The sequence below is a fragment of the Anabrus simplex genome, chromosome 3 (genome assembly GCF_040414725.1).
Source record: "Anabrus simplex isolate iqAnaSimp1 chromosome 3, ASM4041472v1, whole genome shotgun sequence".
NCBI classification, from domain to species: Eukaryota; Metazoa; Arthropoda; class Insecta; order Orthoptera; family Tettigoniidae; genus Anabrus; species Anabrus simplex.
In genome coordinates, this window is record NC_090267.1 from 29,045,462 (window position 1) to 29,063,281 (window position 17,820).

Here is a 17,820-nt window from a genome sequence, read left to right on the forward strand (position 1 = left end):
AGAAGTGTTCGTAGGCGTCCTGTTCCACCACAGAATCTCCAAGACCTCAAAGAGGCTCTCATTAAAGAATGGGACCTGATACCGCAACGTGATGTCCATCGACTTATACGAAGCATGCCACGTACGTGCCAAGCTGTGATAAATGCTCGTGGAGGACATCCACCATAATGAAGCTCTCCAACTGTGATAAAAATCCACCCTGGAGGACTGTTATCACTTTGTTTTCGCCCCTATTTGGACATTTTCGTTTGTATTCTGAAAATGAACGCAAATCCATCGACGTTCTTTTGCATACTTCAACGGTAAAGAATAAAGGTTTAGTTGGTAATATACGTGGGTGTGAGGTATTGTTTTGTGGAGCATGGCGTACGTTCAAAAACATGTTCCCCTAATTTGTTTGAACTGTGTATGTATACTGTTAAACTTAAAAATTTGTTCAAACGCACTTTCTTGGCGGTTCTGGAGGACTGCATATCGACAAACAAAATATGTACAGTATGTGCATACACATGCGATGCCCATTTATGAGTCACTTCACAGCGTCTAATTTCCGAACAGCTGGTTCGTGTGATTGTAGTGTAATAAGTATACACCTGTCTTCCCTGTGGTCCCTTCCTGATAAGAGAAAATACCATTCGGTCTTCCTCCTGAGTCTAATTTAGTGTTTGAATACGAGAAGGTGACTGCCCCCCTCCCCCCGTAAATGCTCTCTGTAAACAAATAGATATCGCTTTTCTGAGAAAGTCCCTCGCAGGTAACATTCACATCAACCCTTCCAACCTTGTACAGCTGAACTATCGTTCCACCCAAGAGGCCGGTCTCCACTGATTAACATTTAACACCAACATGTTAAATTGAACCTGAGAGAATTGAGATCTATGTCGTCATTGCATCTTCCAATTGACTTTGCAGGTTAACTCAGAATGTTGACGTTACACTGTTAACATGTCAAGTCAATTCGTTGTTCGTGAGATGTCGGCACAGCTTCGGCAACTTCCGTGCTGTTTCCATGCCAACAGATAGCTTTAACGACGTGCATCCCGTGAAAAAATGTAGGATTATAGTTACAAGCTACAAATCCAGTACGCGCACGTGTGTCGTTCTCTCTGCACTATACTAACATTTACAGTCAGAAATGGAGTGGACCAAGGAGGTCACTCTCGACTTAATTAATGATATAATAGAAAGGCCTTCTTTATGGGATGTCTCATCGAAGGAATACCGACATAAAGCGAGGAAAGCCGACAGTTTCCAGAGACTCTAAATTACCTATAATTGCTCCCGCGAGTGCATTGAAAAAAAAAATCTAACCTCCTTCCGCTCTCAGTATAGTCGAGAAATGCAAAAAGTTCAGAAAAGTCGGAAGATGGGGAGGGGAGTGGATTGTGCGGAAACGCAAAGTTATGCAAGTGTGTCCTCCTTTCTTATGGCTGGAAGTATTATTTTCCAAAACTACATTTAAATAATGCTCAGACATTCTCAGAAAGTTTTTAAATCCAAACCTGTCTTCTACTTTTAGCTCATACACGTAAACCGACTGCGGTGGTAGGGTCATGTGAGGCGAATGGAGCAGAATAGGTTACCTAGGATAATAATGGAGTCAGTTATGGAGGGCAAGAGTAGAGGGAGACTAAGCCGACGATGGTTAGACTCATTTTTCTAACGATTTAAGGATAACAGGTGTAGAACCAAGTAGATGATTGTGACAGCGTTTAATGAATTCACAGAGGGTTGCAGACTAAACGCTGAAAGGCATAACAGTCTATAATGAAGATGCATGTATGTATTTATGTATAAACCTCTAAAATAAAACTGTCTGAAAAGACTGTCAACAGATACTTCTTACCAGTCCCTAAATCTTTTACAGAGTCTATTTCTAAGGCGCGTATTCGCCAACGCGAGTAAGAGCTGTTATCTTAGTTTAATGCTACGTAAACCGAGATAACAGTTAACTTTGTATTCACCAACAACATTATCTCAAACAACGGGTATTATATCGGTTTAAAGTATTGCCGGAGATTGATTGGCCTGTAAAATGAGAAATCTATGATAATAGCCTACCAATATGGCTGCTCGTAGGTGGCTGAAATATCTAATTGCTACAGAAAATCACAGCGACGATTAATATGATCAAGATTATGCAATTAATGTACATGTGGCACATTTCAAGGGCTACGACGACACTGATTTTCAGACACAGTTTAGGTTACCTAAAGCTTCGACACTGTCAAGTGTTATGCATGATCGAACATAACCTGGAATTCCCAACACATAGGTAGGCTTAAAATGAATTCTCGATTATAGCTTATATCTTGCACGGTACACGACTGGGGGACTTCTAAATGAAGAATTAAGGAATACCGCCTTATATTTTGAGTGAAATATACAATGTGTAGGCTCTAATGTGTTTTCTTATTCTCTATCTTGTTAATGCTTTCTACCACCACATTTTGTCCGACTCGTTGGCTGAACGGTCAGCGTACTGGCCTTCGGTTCAGAGGTCCCGGGTTCGATTCCCGGCCGGGTCGGGGATTTTAACCTTAATTGGTTAATTCCAATGGCACGGGGGCTGGGTGTGTGTGTTGTCTTCATCCTCATCACGACACGCAGGTCACCTACGGGTGTCAAATAGAAAGACCTGCACCTGGCGAGCCGAACCCTTCCTGGGATATCCCGGCACTAAAAGCCATACGACATTTCATTTTCATACCACCACATTTAATAATAATTCACCCTCTTGGAAAGTCATATTAGGCTGCTTTCTTCGTTTCTGGTCAATAGCCGATATAATTTATTTAAATTATTTGCAAACCGCGAATGGAATCGTAACTTTGTTTATATTTCTATATTAGCGGCAGCACGTAGTCATTTGTTTTCCGTGCGTCAGTATGAACAATTTTTGACTCAAAGTCAGATTAAAATGAAGACTTAGTTTCGGTAAACCGAGATAACAGAAGTGAGCGTTATCCGAGATTTTGAAATCTAAGATAACAAAACTAGTCTCCGCATAGCCAGGCTGTCGGGCGACCTTGGCCTTACTAGAGATACAGGAGGGTTGACCAGCGTTGTCAGATCCATGTGTCAACATCAGGGGCGTAACGTCAGGATCTGTGGGCCCGGGCTTTCAACGGGCCCCACAGACGGTTCTAGAACATTTCGTACGACTTGACCGGCTGATTACCTGCGAAGTGTCAGCTGATATCTTTAAAATATTTAGGAGTGGACATTTCGTACCACTTGAAAGAGTGGGACGTATTGCGAAGTAACAACGATATCCCAATTAATGTATTCATTTGTGTGTTCATTGTCCAATAGTGGCGCAGAAGCTTCCACACGGTGTGACCTTGTTAACCTTCCGTCGGGCGCAAATGATCTGATTGGCAAGCGTGTTAATTCTTATCTCGTATTCGTCATTTGCGGGGACCTAGCTACTTCCACCTTTCAGTAGTGTCCTATTCCCGCCCATATCGGCCAGTTCATCAGAATATTTTATATTACTCACCTGATAATGAAATAATGCAGTAGTTTATAAATATTCACAATTTTCGGTTCAAACTCAGATTAAAACGAAAACTTAGTTATGGTAAACCGAGATACAGGTTAGGTTAGGTTAGGTTAGGTTGCTCGCCGGGCAAATTGCGCCCGAGCACGATGTATATTTCTATTGTATTTTTTTTTTTTTCAGCTCAAACTTTGCAACATTTTCGCAAAGGTAATTAATAAAGGTTACAGATCTGTTCACATGGTTATGAGGGTATTTAGGGTTTGTAGTAAGACCGCAGTTAGAGTATGGCTCCAGTCTATGGACCCTCACAAGGAGTACTTCATACGAGAAGTAGAAAAAAAATTCAAAGGAACGCAGGACGATTTGTTCTCGGTGATATCCGACAATCGAGTAGTGTTACAGAAATGTTGACGTGGAATAACATAAGTAAACGAATATGCTTGAATGGGGATTTTACAAGTAGAAAAGATATATATAATATGATAAAGTTGGAATTCAAGAGGACAAACTGGGGAAAATATTCATGTATAGAAAGAGGAGTATAGGACTGGAATAAATTATGAAGGGAAATGTTCGATAAATTTCAGTGAACATATTTAATAAAAAGCTGGCTAAACAATGAATAGGGAATCTGCCACCTGGGTGACCACCTTAAATGCAGGTCATTGATTGATTGAATTCCACATATCTTCAGGCACACAAGACTTCATTGTCATCTACATATTTATTGTCCCTCTTTCAAGAAACCTAGGTGGTAGGAAGATTCGCACCCGTCCTACAACTGGCTCTGGACCTTCTCATGCCACGTATACCTCTCCCATTTTCTCACCTCTTTGCAAACTACCAACAATCAGTCTCACTACGCTGGACGGGGTAGAGCAGGATCGATCCTGGCTCAGTCTGGTGGTATTTGAAGGTACTCAAATACGTCAGCATCGTATCGGTAGATTTACTGGTACGTTAAAGAACTCCTGAAGGACTAAATTATGTTACCTCGACGCCTCCGAAAACCGTAAAACCAATAACATTTTTCTCGCTACTTTTATATCTGTTACTTCCCACTTACATCCCAAACGCCCGAGGCCCAGAACATAACATTTCTCTTTTAGTAAAATCTCATAAAAATGCGTATTTCTCTAATGGTGTCTTTGTGGGAGACAGTGAACTGAAAAGTATACCACACCAAGGTAAATGCACTTCTAAAAAATTGGAACGAAAATATGTGCTCAATTTTCGGTTATGCTATTTTTTAAATATATTTTAGTGGGATATTTCATTTTTAAACAGTATCCTTTTGGATACCAAGCCTCAGGAGACTAAATCCACGCAGTCCCCTTTGAGTGGGGGTCGTTGAATACATCCACGGTATATCCTGCTTGTCGTAAGAGGCGGCTAAAAGGGGCTCCATGGGTTATTAATTATGGAACATGAGTCGACGACCTCGGGTCCTAGCATTGCTTCCACTTACTTTGGCCAGGTTTCTCACGTTTATCTATCCTATCCGACCTCCCTTGGTCAACACTTGTTCTTTTCCTACCCCCACGATATTAGAGCATTCGAAGCCTCGCGAATCTTTCATTTTCCCGTCCTTGCTGGCCCTTGTCTTTCTTTGGCCAATATTAATAACAATAATAATGGTCCGCCGCTATGGTGTAGTGGTTAGTGCGATTGGCTGCCATCCGCGGAGGCCCGGGTTCGATTCCAGGCTCTGCCACGAAATAGGAAAAGTGGAACGAGGACTGGAACGGGGTCCACTCAGCCTGGGGAGGTCAACTGAGTAGAGGGGAGGATCGATTCCCACCTCAGCCATCCTGGAAGTGGTTTTCCGTGGTTTCCAACTCCTCCAGGCAAATGCCGGGATGGTACCTAACTTAAGGCTACGGCCGCTTCCGTCCCACTTCCTTGTCTATCCCTTCCCATCTTCCCATCCTCCAGCAAGGCCCCTGTTCAGCATAGTAGGTGAGGCCGCCTGGGCGAGGTAGTGGTCTTCCTTCCCAGTTGTACCTCCCGACTCAAAGTCTCACGTTCCAGGACACTGCCCTTGAGGCGGTAGAGGTGGGATCTCTCGCTGAGTCCGAAGGAAAACCGAGCCTGGAGGGTGGGTGGAGTATTAAATAAATAAATAAATAAATAAATAAATAAATAAATAAATAAATAAATAAATAAATTAGTGTGGCTATCTCTACCCTGGTGTAGTTCTTGTAAGGCAGATCCTCCGAAGAGGGTGGTGGCATCGGCCGTGTACGAGAAACTGCGTGTTATTGTGTTAGAGAATAGTGTAATGTGTGGAGTGTGAGTTACAGGAATGTTGGGGACAATATAAACACCCAATCCCCGAGCCAAGGGAATTAACCATTTACTATTAAGATATCCGACCGTGGGCCGATGACCTTCGAAGTTAGGCCCCTTAAAATAACAAGCATCATCATCAAGCAAGATATCCGACCCAACCGGGAATTGAACCCTAAGTCCTCTGAACCGAAGGCGACAAAGCTGACCATTCAGCCAGACATTTTTTTGAAGTGTCGGATCCATTCCATTTTTCCCTCTAATTGATGGTTGCCCAGTTGTACAAGCACCTAGCTCTCACACAAGTACAGTATTTCTCCTACCTGTGCTGGCTTGTCCCCGTGATGTCGGAGACACTTGAGCAGGTGTTGCCCCAGTGGAATGTCAGGCACTGGATACACCTCTGTGGGCCCGTACAAGATGTTCTCTCCTTCCGGCATCTCGCTCTACTGCTCTCCGAGAGACCTTCACACGTGGTGTATACCACCGCACTGCCGTCACTCAAGCAAGAAACCACTTTCTCTCCCACTTCATTTCTTCCGTGCGAGAATTTCGCTCAGTCACTTCGTTGATAACTAACAACCTCTGCTCCGTTGTAATCAGTCGAATGCAAGATCAGTAAACGTGGCTGTAAGATACGACCTCCACAAGTTTTAACACATAAAATAAAGCTTCTTCTCACTTTAGGACAAGTAAATACGCAATACCTCTGCGGTGCAGAGGTTAGTGCGATTAGCTGCCACCCTCGGGGACCCGGGTTTGATTCCCGGCTCTGCCACGAAATTTGAAATTGTTACGAGGACTGGAACGGGGGACACTCAGCCTCGGGAGGTCAAATGAGTAGAGAGGTGATCAGTTCCCGCCTCAGTCATCCTCGTAGTAGATTTCCGTGGTTTCCCTCTTCTTGTCCAGGCAAATGCCGGGATGGTACCTAACTTAAGTGTAATTCAGTCCATTCATTCATGCACTCATCTCATTCATTCATTAATTTGTATTCAGTAGTTCATTCATAATGGAATGTTCAATTCAGTCCATCAAGTCATCCACCAACTCACCCAATCCCTCATTCAATAAAATGGCCTATGGCTTTTAATGCCGGAAGTGTCCGAGGACAAGCTCAGCTCGCCAGATGCAGGTCTTTTGATTTGACACCCGCAGGCGACCTGCGCGTCGTGATGAGGATGACTTGATTATGAAGACGACACACGCACCCAGCCCTCGTGCCATCGAAATTAACCAAGTATGGTTAAAATTCCCGACCCTGCCGAGAATCGAACCCGGGACCGCTGTGACCAAAGGCCAGCACGCTAACCATTTAGCCATGGAGCAGGACACTCATTCAATAATGAATCCTCCCTCACCAGTAACCGGGTGAGAAGCCTGTTATTCTGTTATTCTTTTCTTTTTTCTTTTCTTACACTTTGGCTTTACATCGCACCGACACAGATAGGTCTTATGGCGACGATGGGATAGGAAAGTCCTAGGAGTTGGAAGGAAGCGCCCGTGGCCTTAATTAAGGTACAACCCCAGCATTTGCCTGGTGTGAAAATGGGAAACCACGGAAAACCATCTTCAGGGCTGCCGATAGTGGGATTCGAACCTACTAACTCCCGGATGCAAGCTCACAGCCGCGCGCCTCTACGCGCACGGCCAACTCGCCCGGTACAAAACGATTTAAAGGTAGTTTTGTCCGGGAGCTGACTTCCTTCTTACAGAATATTGTTGATCGTTACTTTCAGCTCACAGCATTCTCTTTGCTGACCTTAATCCAGTCTCAATCATTATACTACCATTCAGGGCGAACACACGTCCTAAATATTTCAAATTATCTAATCTGTTCCAGTTTTCTATCCCCAATCTGACATTCATTTCTCTTGGATATCTTACTTACTGGCATTTTTTTACTTGTAGAAAGGCTAATTTTCATACCATACTAATTGCACCCATTTTCAAGTGCAAGATGTTAGACTGCAGGCTTTCGGCACAATTTGCCATTAAGACCAAGTCGTCAGCGTAGGCGAGACTGCTTACTACAATTTCACATAACTGAATCCTTCCCTGCCACTTAACACCTTTCAGCAGAAGATCCATGTAAACTATGAACAACAAAGGTGAAAGATTACAGCCTTGTCTAACAAGACCTCATTAATCTTCGTCGCTAGATGGGAGCTTCATTGATAGGCGCAATATATATCAACATAAAATGCCTTTGATTGATTTTAATAATCTACCCTTAATCCCATAGTCCCCCAGTATGGGGAACATATTTTCCCTCGGTACCCTGTGATGTGCCTTCTCTAGATCTACGAAACATAAATATAATTGTCTATTCCTCTCGTAGCATTTTTCAGTTACCTGCCGCATGTTGAAAATCTTATCCTGACAGTCCCTCTACTGTCTGAAGCTACACTGGTTTCATCCAACTTCATCTAAACCACTGATCGCATCATTCCTTCCAAGATGCCAGAGAACACCTTCCCTGGTATACTAATCAATGAGATACCCCGATAGTTGGCTCAATCCTTCCTGTTCCCTTGCTTATAAGGTGTGGGTGCAATTACTGCTTTTGTTCAATTATAAGGTACGTTACCAACATTCGATGCTAATCTTATTACTCTATGAAGCCTTCCCATTATATTTCACCATTTCAGGTATAATCTAATCTATTCCTGCTGTTTTATGACAATGGATTTTATTTACCATCTTTTCCACTTCCTCAAGCGTAATTTCAGCAACATCATTGTCCTCCTTCCCATGAGCTCAGTTGTTCGCGACGTCGCCAGGAAGATTTACTTTTACGTTGAGAAGATTTACAAAATATTCCTTCCACCTCTCTGATGATTCCCTGGGATCTATTATCGGTTCATCCGATTGACCCAAAATGCTATTCATTTCCTATTTCCTTCGCTTCCTATGATTCTTTATATCTGTCCAGAAAGGTTTCCCTGGCAGCCCTTCCAAATCATTACAAAAGTCTTCCCATGACTTCAATTCAACAACTATAAATACATGACTAAATAAAATAATATTGGATGATATACGTACGGAAGAGCAGGATTATTTCAGGTTTGATACTTTTTAGGTTATTTCTGGTTAAGTGTAAGACAGGGACAAGTGTCCCCAATTGTACCAGGTAACATAAAAACATGTATCTGTCCATCGCTACTCGCGATCCCTCTCACTTTCATTTTGTACTTATGCACCGGTTAAAGCTACGGGGCCGCTTTTAGTCATCCTTGGTGCTATATGACCTACGGAGCTCTTCGGCTTGTGCACCTCGAAATTGGCGCGTGGTGCTGGGACTGTGTTACCAGCGCGATGACTAAGCGCATGCTCCTGAGGAAAACAAAGTGAGACTGAAAGTTACTCCTTGTTGAAGGTCGTTCATTGGCCGTAGCTACAGGAGCCCATACTGTAGTTCGTCTGAAGGTCTCTCGGAGAGCAGTAGAGCGAGATGCCGGAAGGAGAGAACATCTTGTACGGGCCCACAGAGGTGTATCCAGTGCCTGACATTCCGCTGGGGCAACACCTGCTCAAGTGTCTCCGACATCACAGGGACAAGACAGCACAGGTAGGAGAAATACTGTACTTTTGTGCGATCAGGGTGGACTCAGCCCTCAAGATATCTTGTTCATGAGACGTTCGCGAAATTACTAACTGGTTTGAGAGAAGGCAATTGGGGTTTAGAAAATATTATTCCATGGAGGTTCAACTTGCAGGATTCCAGCGAGGTATAACAGATATTTTAGATTCTGAAGGTCGAATGGACTGTATAGCGATAGGATAGGTCAAAGGTTATCGATATGATAGGTCATAGAAAACTGCCGACAAGAATGAGTGCAATTGCAGTTGGACTAGAGAGAAGAGTGACTGAATGGGTGGCTGTATTTGTAGCAAATAGAATCTAGAGAATTAGAGTGGCTGAAGCATTAATGATGCTGTAATCATTAAGAGGGAAGTTCTTCAAGGCAGTATTATTGGACATTTATGTTTTCTTATATAGAACTGAAATGATAGAGGAAGCTTTTTGCGGATGACGTTATATTGTATAGAGAAATGAGTTACAAAATTGTGAGCAACTACAAAAATATCTCGACAGTGTTGTGAGATGGACAGCAGGCAATGGTATGATGGTAAACAGGGTTGAAAGTCAGGTTGTGAGTTTCACAACTAGGAAAACTCCTCTCAGTTTTAATTACTGCGTGGATGGGGTAAAAGTTCCTCATACCGGGCGAGTTGGCCGTGCGGTTTGGGGCGCGGGAGATAGTGGGTTCGAATCCCACTGTCGGCAGCCCTGAAGATGGCTTTCCGTGGTTTCCCATTTTCACACCAGACAAATGCTGGGGCTGTACCTTAATTGAGGCCACAGCCGCTTTCTTCCAACTACTAGGCCTTTCCTATCCCATCGTCGCCATAAGACCTTTCTGTGTCGGTGCGACGTAAAGCCACTAGCAAAAAGAACAAAAGTTCCTCATGGTTATCATTATAATTAGGTGTTAAAATAAGTAAAGATCTTCACATCTTTATGAATGTAATTATTTAGGGCTTGTAGTAAGGATGTAAAAGCCTCCGTGGCTCAGAGGCAGCGCACTGGCCTCTCACCGCTGGATACCGCGGTTGAAATCCTGGTCACTCCATGTTAGATTTGTGCTGGACAAAGCGGAGGCAGGACAGGTTTTTTTCTGGTACTCCGGTTTTCCCTGTCATCTTTCATTCCAGCAACACTCTTCATTAACATTTCATCTGTCAGTCATAAATCATTGCCCCAGAGGAGTGCGACAGGCTTCGGCAGCCGCCACAATACCTATCCTCCCCACTAGATGAGGGCTTCATTCATCCCATTCCTGATCCGGTCGAATGACTGGAAACAGGCTGTGGATTTTCAGTAAGGATGTAAAGTAGAGGGCGTATACGTCTCTGTTAAGACTCCAATCAGAGTATGGTTCACACACCAGGAATAACTGATAAAAAATCTGCAATAGATCCAAAGGAAAGCAGCAGTATTTGTTCTGGGTTATACTCAACAAAAGAGTAGTGTTAGAAGAGATGGTCGATTAAGCGGTATGTTTCGAGCTGTCAGTAGAGAGCTAGCATGGAATGACATTAGTAGAATAAGCTTGTGTGGAACTTTTAAAAGTAACCTATACTAATATACTGTATGTAGGGAGAGAGGTGGTGGTGATTATTGTTTTAAGATGAAGTACAACTACAGTAGAGTCTCGTTAATCCGAACTAATTGGGACCAGAGTCTGTTCGGATTACAAAATTTTCGGATTAACCGGAAAATATTTTCTAATAATAATTTTATTGTTTTTACATCCCGCTAACTACTTTTACGGTTTTCGGAGACGCCTAGTGTCGGGATTTTCTCCCGCAGGAGTTCTTTTACGTGCCAGTAAATCTACTTACACGAGGCTGGCGTATTTGAGCACTTTCAAATACCACCGGACTGAGCTAGGATCGCACATGCCAAGTTGGGGTCAGAAGGTCAGTGTCTCAACCGTCTGAGGAAAATAGTTTCTACAATACAATACAGTACATACTGTAATTTGAAATGTCCATTCTTTAGCGTTTACTGATGTGATGTTTATGAGACCCTGGTTTAACACTGCATCTTCGAGTAGGTTCCAATCACTACGGCAAAAGAAACTAATACACTTTGTAAAGATAAACGGCCAGTGATTGATGGTTTATGATGAGTAATTATGTTTCCATTAAGTTATTCTTGTAAAATATGACTAATAAAATGCAAGTAAATCTTCATTCTATAATATGTTCTTTCATTTCATCAAGTATATTTAAAAAATGAATATTTCAGTTCGGATTAACCGGACTTTCGGATTAACGGGGTTCGGATTAACGGGACTCTAGTGTATATAACTATATAACACTAATCAGAGGGAAAAAGGGAAGGAATACAACGCTTCGAAAAGTGAAAGTATCGGCCAAAGAAAGACAAGGGCCACGAAGGGCGTGAAAATGTAAGACTCCCTAGGCCTCGCAGCCTAATACCGTCCGGGTCGGAAAAGAACAAGATTTGACCAAGGGAGGTCGGATAGGATAGATTAAAGTGAGGAGCATCGCACAAGTGAGTGAAAGCAATGCAAGGATTCAGCTAAGGGCCCCGTGATCGGCAACCCACGCTCCCAAGTTGAGAGCCCCTGAGGCCCCTTTTAGTCGCATCTTATGATAGGCAGGGGATACCGTGGGTGTTATTCTGTCGTCCTCACCCACAGGGGGAAGAGTGAGTGAGAGAGACAGTGAGTTTGTTTGTATATAACGGGTAAGCTCAGAAAGTAATGGACCGGTTTTGAAATTTCTTTCACCATTTGAAAGAAGATATCATCCCGGAATATCAAAATCACGTAAAATCTACTTAATTAATGGAGGCCAAATCTTGGAAGCTTATGACTGATACCTATGGTTAACACACAGGCTACTTACTATAACTTAACACTGTCCTTTAAGTGGGCTATGCAGCGAGAGGAAATGTGAAGCAAGTCAGAGAGAAATATACACTTGTGACCTTAATCGGTTAGTCCTATTGAAAAATGGAGCGCACCAAGTGTATGTGAAATTCCATTTCCCAGAAAGATGTATTGTATTTGTTTCCTTAATAGTTTTTTCGAGAAAAATATATTTTGCTGTGTTTTGGCGTGGTTTGCTCTCTTTGTCTTTGATTCTTTCACGTAAAAACTACTTGACGGACCGTGCTCGAATTTGGCAAGCATAGAAATGGAACCTTTGTTTAATATATAAGTCGCTTACTGTTACAGAGTATCTTCAGGGAGCCGTGCATAGAAATAAAATGTAAATGAAGTCGTAGGTAAATGTCCGATACAAGTGAATACCTAGCCTGAGCGGGTAGTCCTATTAAACATTGGGCAGACCAGTGTACTTAAAATTCGATCTGCCAGAAACAAGTTTGTACGAATTTTCTAGGTGGCTCTAATAATTTGCAATAAAATAATGATTTTCTGAGTTTTGGCGGACACGTTTGAGGGTTGGAGTGTGATATCCTTACTTTGTGCGAATATGATGGAAGCAGGCTGCCTGGTATCCATGATCGTTAAGGGGATGTAGTCTAAATGGGCTGACATCGTGGTGGGTCGGTTCGAATCCCGTTACTCGAAAGAATTTTCAGCATCAGAATGTTGGTCGGCAGGGCAGGGGAGGTAGTGATATACAATTTCTAATCACTACATTGTGTGTCAAAAGCCTGGATTAAATTCCAAACCTCTCTGCTCTGCTCGTATGGAGTGAAGGTGTATGCCGCTGTTGACGGTGGTTCGTCCGTCGGATGGGGACATTAAGCCTTGAGCAGACCCCTTAGTGCTATTCGACAGGTGTAGGCTATGTGCCGGCACCGGGTTTCACCCTCTCCCTTCCTACTACCATATATCAAATCATTCGTTTAGTGAGGTTATCAGGAAGGGCGTCCGATCATAAAAACCGCCACGACAGATTCATGTCACCTCATACTCGAGTCCGTAGAGAAACGGGACGAGGGTTGGACAAACCAACAAAACAAACAATGTGGTGGAAGCTGCTCCACAGTTAGTGGTGATGATTACTGTTTTTTTTTTTTTGCTAGGGGCTTTACGTCGCACCGACACAGATAGGTCTTATGGCGACGATGGGATAGGAAAGGCCTAGGTGTTGGAAGGAAGCGGCCGTGGCCTTAATTAAGGTACAGCCCCAGCATTTGCCTGGTGTGAAAATGGGAAACCACGGAAAACCATCTTCAGGGGATTACTGTTTTAAGAGGATGTATAACTAGGCAACCATTCTCTATATAACACTAACCAGAGAGAAAAAATGGAAGGGATCCGACACGTCGAAAAATGAAGGTTTCGGCCAAAGTAAGACAAGGGCCACAAAATGCGTGAAAATGAAGGACTCCCTGGGTTCGGGAAATATAATACCGTGTGGGTCGGAAAAGAACAAGAGTTGCTCAAGGGAGGTTGGATGGGATAGATGAAAGTGAGGAGCCTAGCACAAGTAAGTGGAAGCAATGCCAGGACTCAGCTAAGGGTCCCGTGGTCGCTTTCTACGACAGGCAGGGGATACCGTGGGAGTTAGTTTGCCGCCCCTACCCACAGGGGGACGGTAAGAGATACACACATCCGTGTGCGATTCACGCTCTCGTCTTTTCCTTGCTGTTCGCAGCAAACCACATACTACTGACTCCGCTTGAATTTGAGGACAGTACGCTAGCGCCGCGTGCGAGTCTGTCTTATCTTATTTGCCTTTTATTGGCAAGAAGTATGAATAGATTGAACAATTGACAAACACTCGGTCGGCTGCCACAGCACGGAGGTTCACCTCCCGCTCAGTCACAGCTCACCTGTTCTTAACATTCTCCAGGTTGTTAAGGAAAATTTTGGCGATTTGCGTTTGAAACATCCAGCTCATTAGGGAACCAATTTGCACGATATTTATGCCGATGTATATTTCAATAACGAAATATTAACAAAATCATTAGTAGTTTCTTCCTACCGGGCGAGTTGACCGTGCGGTTAGGGGCGCGCGGCTGTGAGCTTGCATCCGGGAGATAGTTCGTTCGAATCCCACTGTCGGCAGCCCTGAAGGTGGTTTTCCGTGGTTTCCCATTTTCACACCAGGCAAATGCTGGGGCTGTACCTTAATTAAGGCCACGGCCGCTTCTTTCCAACTCCTCTGCCTTTCCTATCCCATCGTCGCCATAAGACCTATCCGTGTCGGTGCGACGTAAAGCCACTAGCAAAAAAAATCCTTTTAGTTTGAACTTACGCAGGTACGTACGTGTTAAGAAAACTGCTTTATTGCGTTAATATTGTTGTCATGATGGGTTTCTGTCCACAGTCAGATGCGTTAAGACTTTCGAAAATCCAGAGATATTCTGCCTGAGGAAATGGTTTCACAGGTATGAAAAGTGCTCTCAGTTTTAATTACTGCGTTGATGGGGGGAAAGATTCTTATGGGGATCATTGTAAGTACCTAGGTGTTAATATAAGGCAAGATCTTAATTGGGGTAATTACATAAATGGGATGGTAAATAAAGGATACAGATCTTTGCACATGGTTATGATGGTGTTTAGGGGTTGTAGTAAATATGTAAAGTAGAGGGTATATTTAATTCTCTGGTAAGACCCCAAATAGAGTATGACCAAGCTCGATAGCTGCAGTTGCTTAAGTGCGGCCAGTATCGAGTATTCGGGGGATAGTGGGTTCGAACCCCAGTGTGGGCAGCCCTGAAGATGGTTTTCCTTGGGTTACCATTTTCACACCAGGCAAATCCTGGGGCTGTCTGTACCTTAATTAAGGCAACGGACGCTTCCTACCCACTCCTAGCTCTTTCCTGTCCCATCGCCGCCATAAGACCTATCTGTGTTGGTGCAACGTAAAAAAACTTGAAAAAAAAGTATGGTTCCAATGTATAGGACCCTCACCAGGATTACTTGATACAAGAAGTGGAAAATAGCCGATGTTACAACAATGTTGGAAAGTTTGGGCTGGGAAGACTTGGAAGAAAGGAGACAAGCTGCTCCACTAAGCGTTATGTTCCGAGCTGTCAGTAGGTATATGGCGTGGAATGACTTTTTTTTTTTTTTTTACAAAAATGGCCTTTGGTTCTCGCTAAATATCAGGCGTTACGAAACGCGATATTGTCATTAACCTGTTGCACCATTGCTAATCCTATGTTTCGAAACCGAGGTTACTTAACGCTCGTTTATCTGGCTGTTATTCCCTGTGAAAGTAATTCAAAATATTCAGAAGGCAGTGATGAGTTCGACAGTCAATTGTTTCTAATTTACTCATTACCTAGTTGTTCACGTTTTGTCTGGAATGTCGACTGCCTTTTAATTCTAGGGCGAATGATATTTACATCATTTTACACTTTATAAAAAAAGTTTTATAAACATTTTTCTCTTTCTCAGCATCATTGTAGTCATTTGTATCATGTCTTCTTTATTTCTAAGATGAATGAATTTTGTTTCGTTAGGTTAGTTTAGGTTGTCAGTATCAGTTGGTATGTAAAAGGAATCATTTGTTGTAAATAGCACACTTGATTTGTATCTCTTGGTAAAAGATTTGTTGAAACTTAATAAGCATTCCTTTTATAAGCAAAACTGGTATTTTCCAAGAACATCAACAAGAGAAATATGGACAATTTAACTGTTTCATCTGTCTTATGACTTACAATTTTAACAAAATTTCGAAGATCTTATTTTAAATGTCAAAAATTTTAAGGTGTCTTTCCAATTTTAATATTTATTTCTGATATATTAATGTTAATTTATTATTAGCTGATGATGTCCCTTATACTTGTGCCAGGCTCCTCACTTTTATCTTTCCTATCTGACCTCCCTTGGTCAACTCTTGTTCTTTTCCGACCCCGACGCTATTAGGTTTGCGAGGGCTAGGGAGTCTTTCATTTTCATGCCCTTCGTGGCCCTTGTCTTCTTTTGGCCGATATCTTCATTTTTCGAAGTGTCGGACCCCTTCCATTTCTTCTCTCTGATTAGTGTTAAATAGAGGATGGTTGCCTAGTTGTACTTCCTCTTAAAACAATAATCACCACCACCACCTGATGTCCCTTAGGGGACGAAACATGTACTAGATATAATAAATTATATATTGTATTGAATAGTCGGACCGCTTAATTATAATATTTAAGTTTATCTTGGATATTCATTGATTGATTATAGTCAATACGGGATTAGTATTACTTGAAATGAAGCTCTTAAAGCTTATTACTTGTAACTTAACCATGGTAAGCTCTCCATTTTACCACGGTTAAGTTGTAACCGAGTTTGACGCAACCGGACACTAGAATTCTGTATACATTGTGGAATTCCGTAGCGAAGGACCGGCACCGAAGCTAGTATATGAAGATAAAGTTGGAATTCAAGAGAAAAAATTGGGGAAACCATGCATTTATAGGACGGAGTAAGGGACTGGAATAATTTGTCAATGGAAATGTACGATAATTTCCCAGATTCTTTGAAAATATTAAAGAAAAGTTTATGGAAAAAACTGACAGGCAATCTGCCACCTGGGCGACAACTCTGTTCACTTGCTAGCACTTGTCCCACTGCGACACAAGACGATAAATGGCCGTATCGTAAAATTCCTGGGGTTGTGTTGTGAATCAATCCCGAACGTGCTCCTTGACCCTACCGTTCCGGGTGAATCGTTTGCTTCATAGAGCCTTCTCTAGCTCAACAAAAACGGCGTAATCACAAGGAGACAGGTCCGGACTGTATGGAGGGTAACTGAGGACCTCCACTTTGAATGTCTATAAAAGTTCTTTAACTACCTTTGCCGTATGGGGCCTTGCATTCTCGTAGAGCAGAATGACCTCGCAGAATGAGCTGTCCTGGTCCTTCCAAATTGATCGCTCTGCGAAGGGTGGTCATGGTTTGTGAGTTTCGCTGCTCATTCACTGTTATCCCATGTTGCAGGCAGTTCATAAAAAAGGGGGCCCTTTTCGTCAAAGAATAATATGAGCATAACCTATCCCGCAATTGTGCGGACCGCCTTGTATATTTTGGGTGACGGCCACCCTGCGTGCTTCTACTGTAGACTTTGTTGTTTTGATTCGAGTTCGAAGTGGTGACACCATGTCTCGTCTCCAGCGACCACTCGTGACAGGAACTCACCCCCTTCCTTGGCATAGCGCAGCAGATGTTCAAGAGAGAGGTCCATTCGACATGCTTCCTGTGGTGGTTGAATAATGTGAGGCCCACATTGGGCGCACGTTTTGAGAAATTTCATCTATCCTTAATGATGGCGTGAACACTCCTGACGCTCACTCCGACCTCTGCGGCAATGGGTGCTACTGTAACTCGCCCGCCTTGTATAATGAGGGCATCCGCCTGCTGGACAACGGCATCAGTAATGCGGTGTGGCGTTTCAGACCGTGCATCGTCGGTCAACGAATTCCATCCTTCCCTGAATCGTTTGGGTCACACCTTGGTCCTTGCAATGGACATGCAGTGTTCTCCGTAAACTCGTCCCGTTCTTCTATGAATTTCTGTTCC

At 43.0% G+C, this 17,820-nt stretch overlaps 2 protein-coding genes across 3 annotated transcripts in view; one reads left to right on the top strand and one right to left on the bottom strand.

The window, feature by feature from the left end:
- The window catches only part of LOC136866970 (luciferin 4-monooxygenase), a 143,872-nt gene extending 137,592 nt beyond the window's left edge, over positions 1-6,280 (bottom strand). The window contains exon 1 of the mRNA XM_067144060.2: positions 6,118-6,280. Within this exon, the coding sequence (XP_067000161.2) occupies positions 6,118-6,234 (117 nt within the window). The 5' untranslated portion in view covers positions 6,235-6,280. The remainder of the gene's footprint in view (positions 1-6,117) is intronic.
- A 2,937-nt stretch (positions 6,281-9,217) lies between these two features.
- Positions 9,218-17,820, top strand: part of LOC136866971 (luciferin 4-monooxygenase) — a 74,707-nt gene continuing 66,104 nt past the window's right edge. For both annotated transcript variants that reach the window (XM_067144062.2, XM_068226979.1), the window contains exon 1: positions 9,218-9,365. In XM_067144062.2, the coding sequence (XP_067000163.2) occupies positions 9,249-9,365 (117 nt within the window). In that variant the 5' untranslated portion in view covers positions 9,218-9,248. The remainder of the gene's footprint in view (positions 9,366-17,820) is intronic.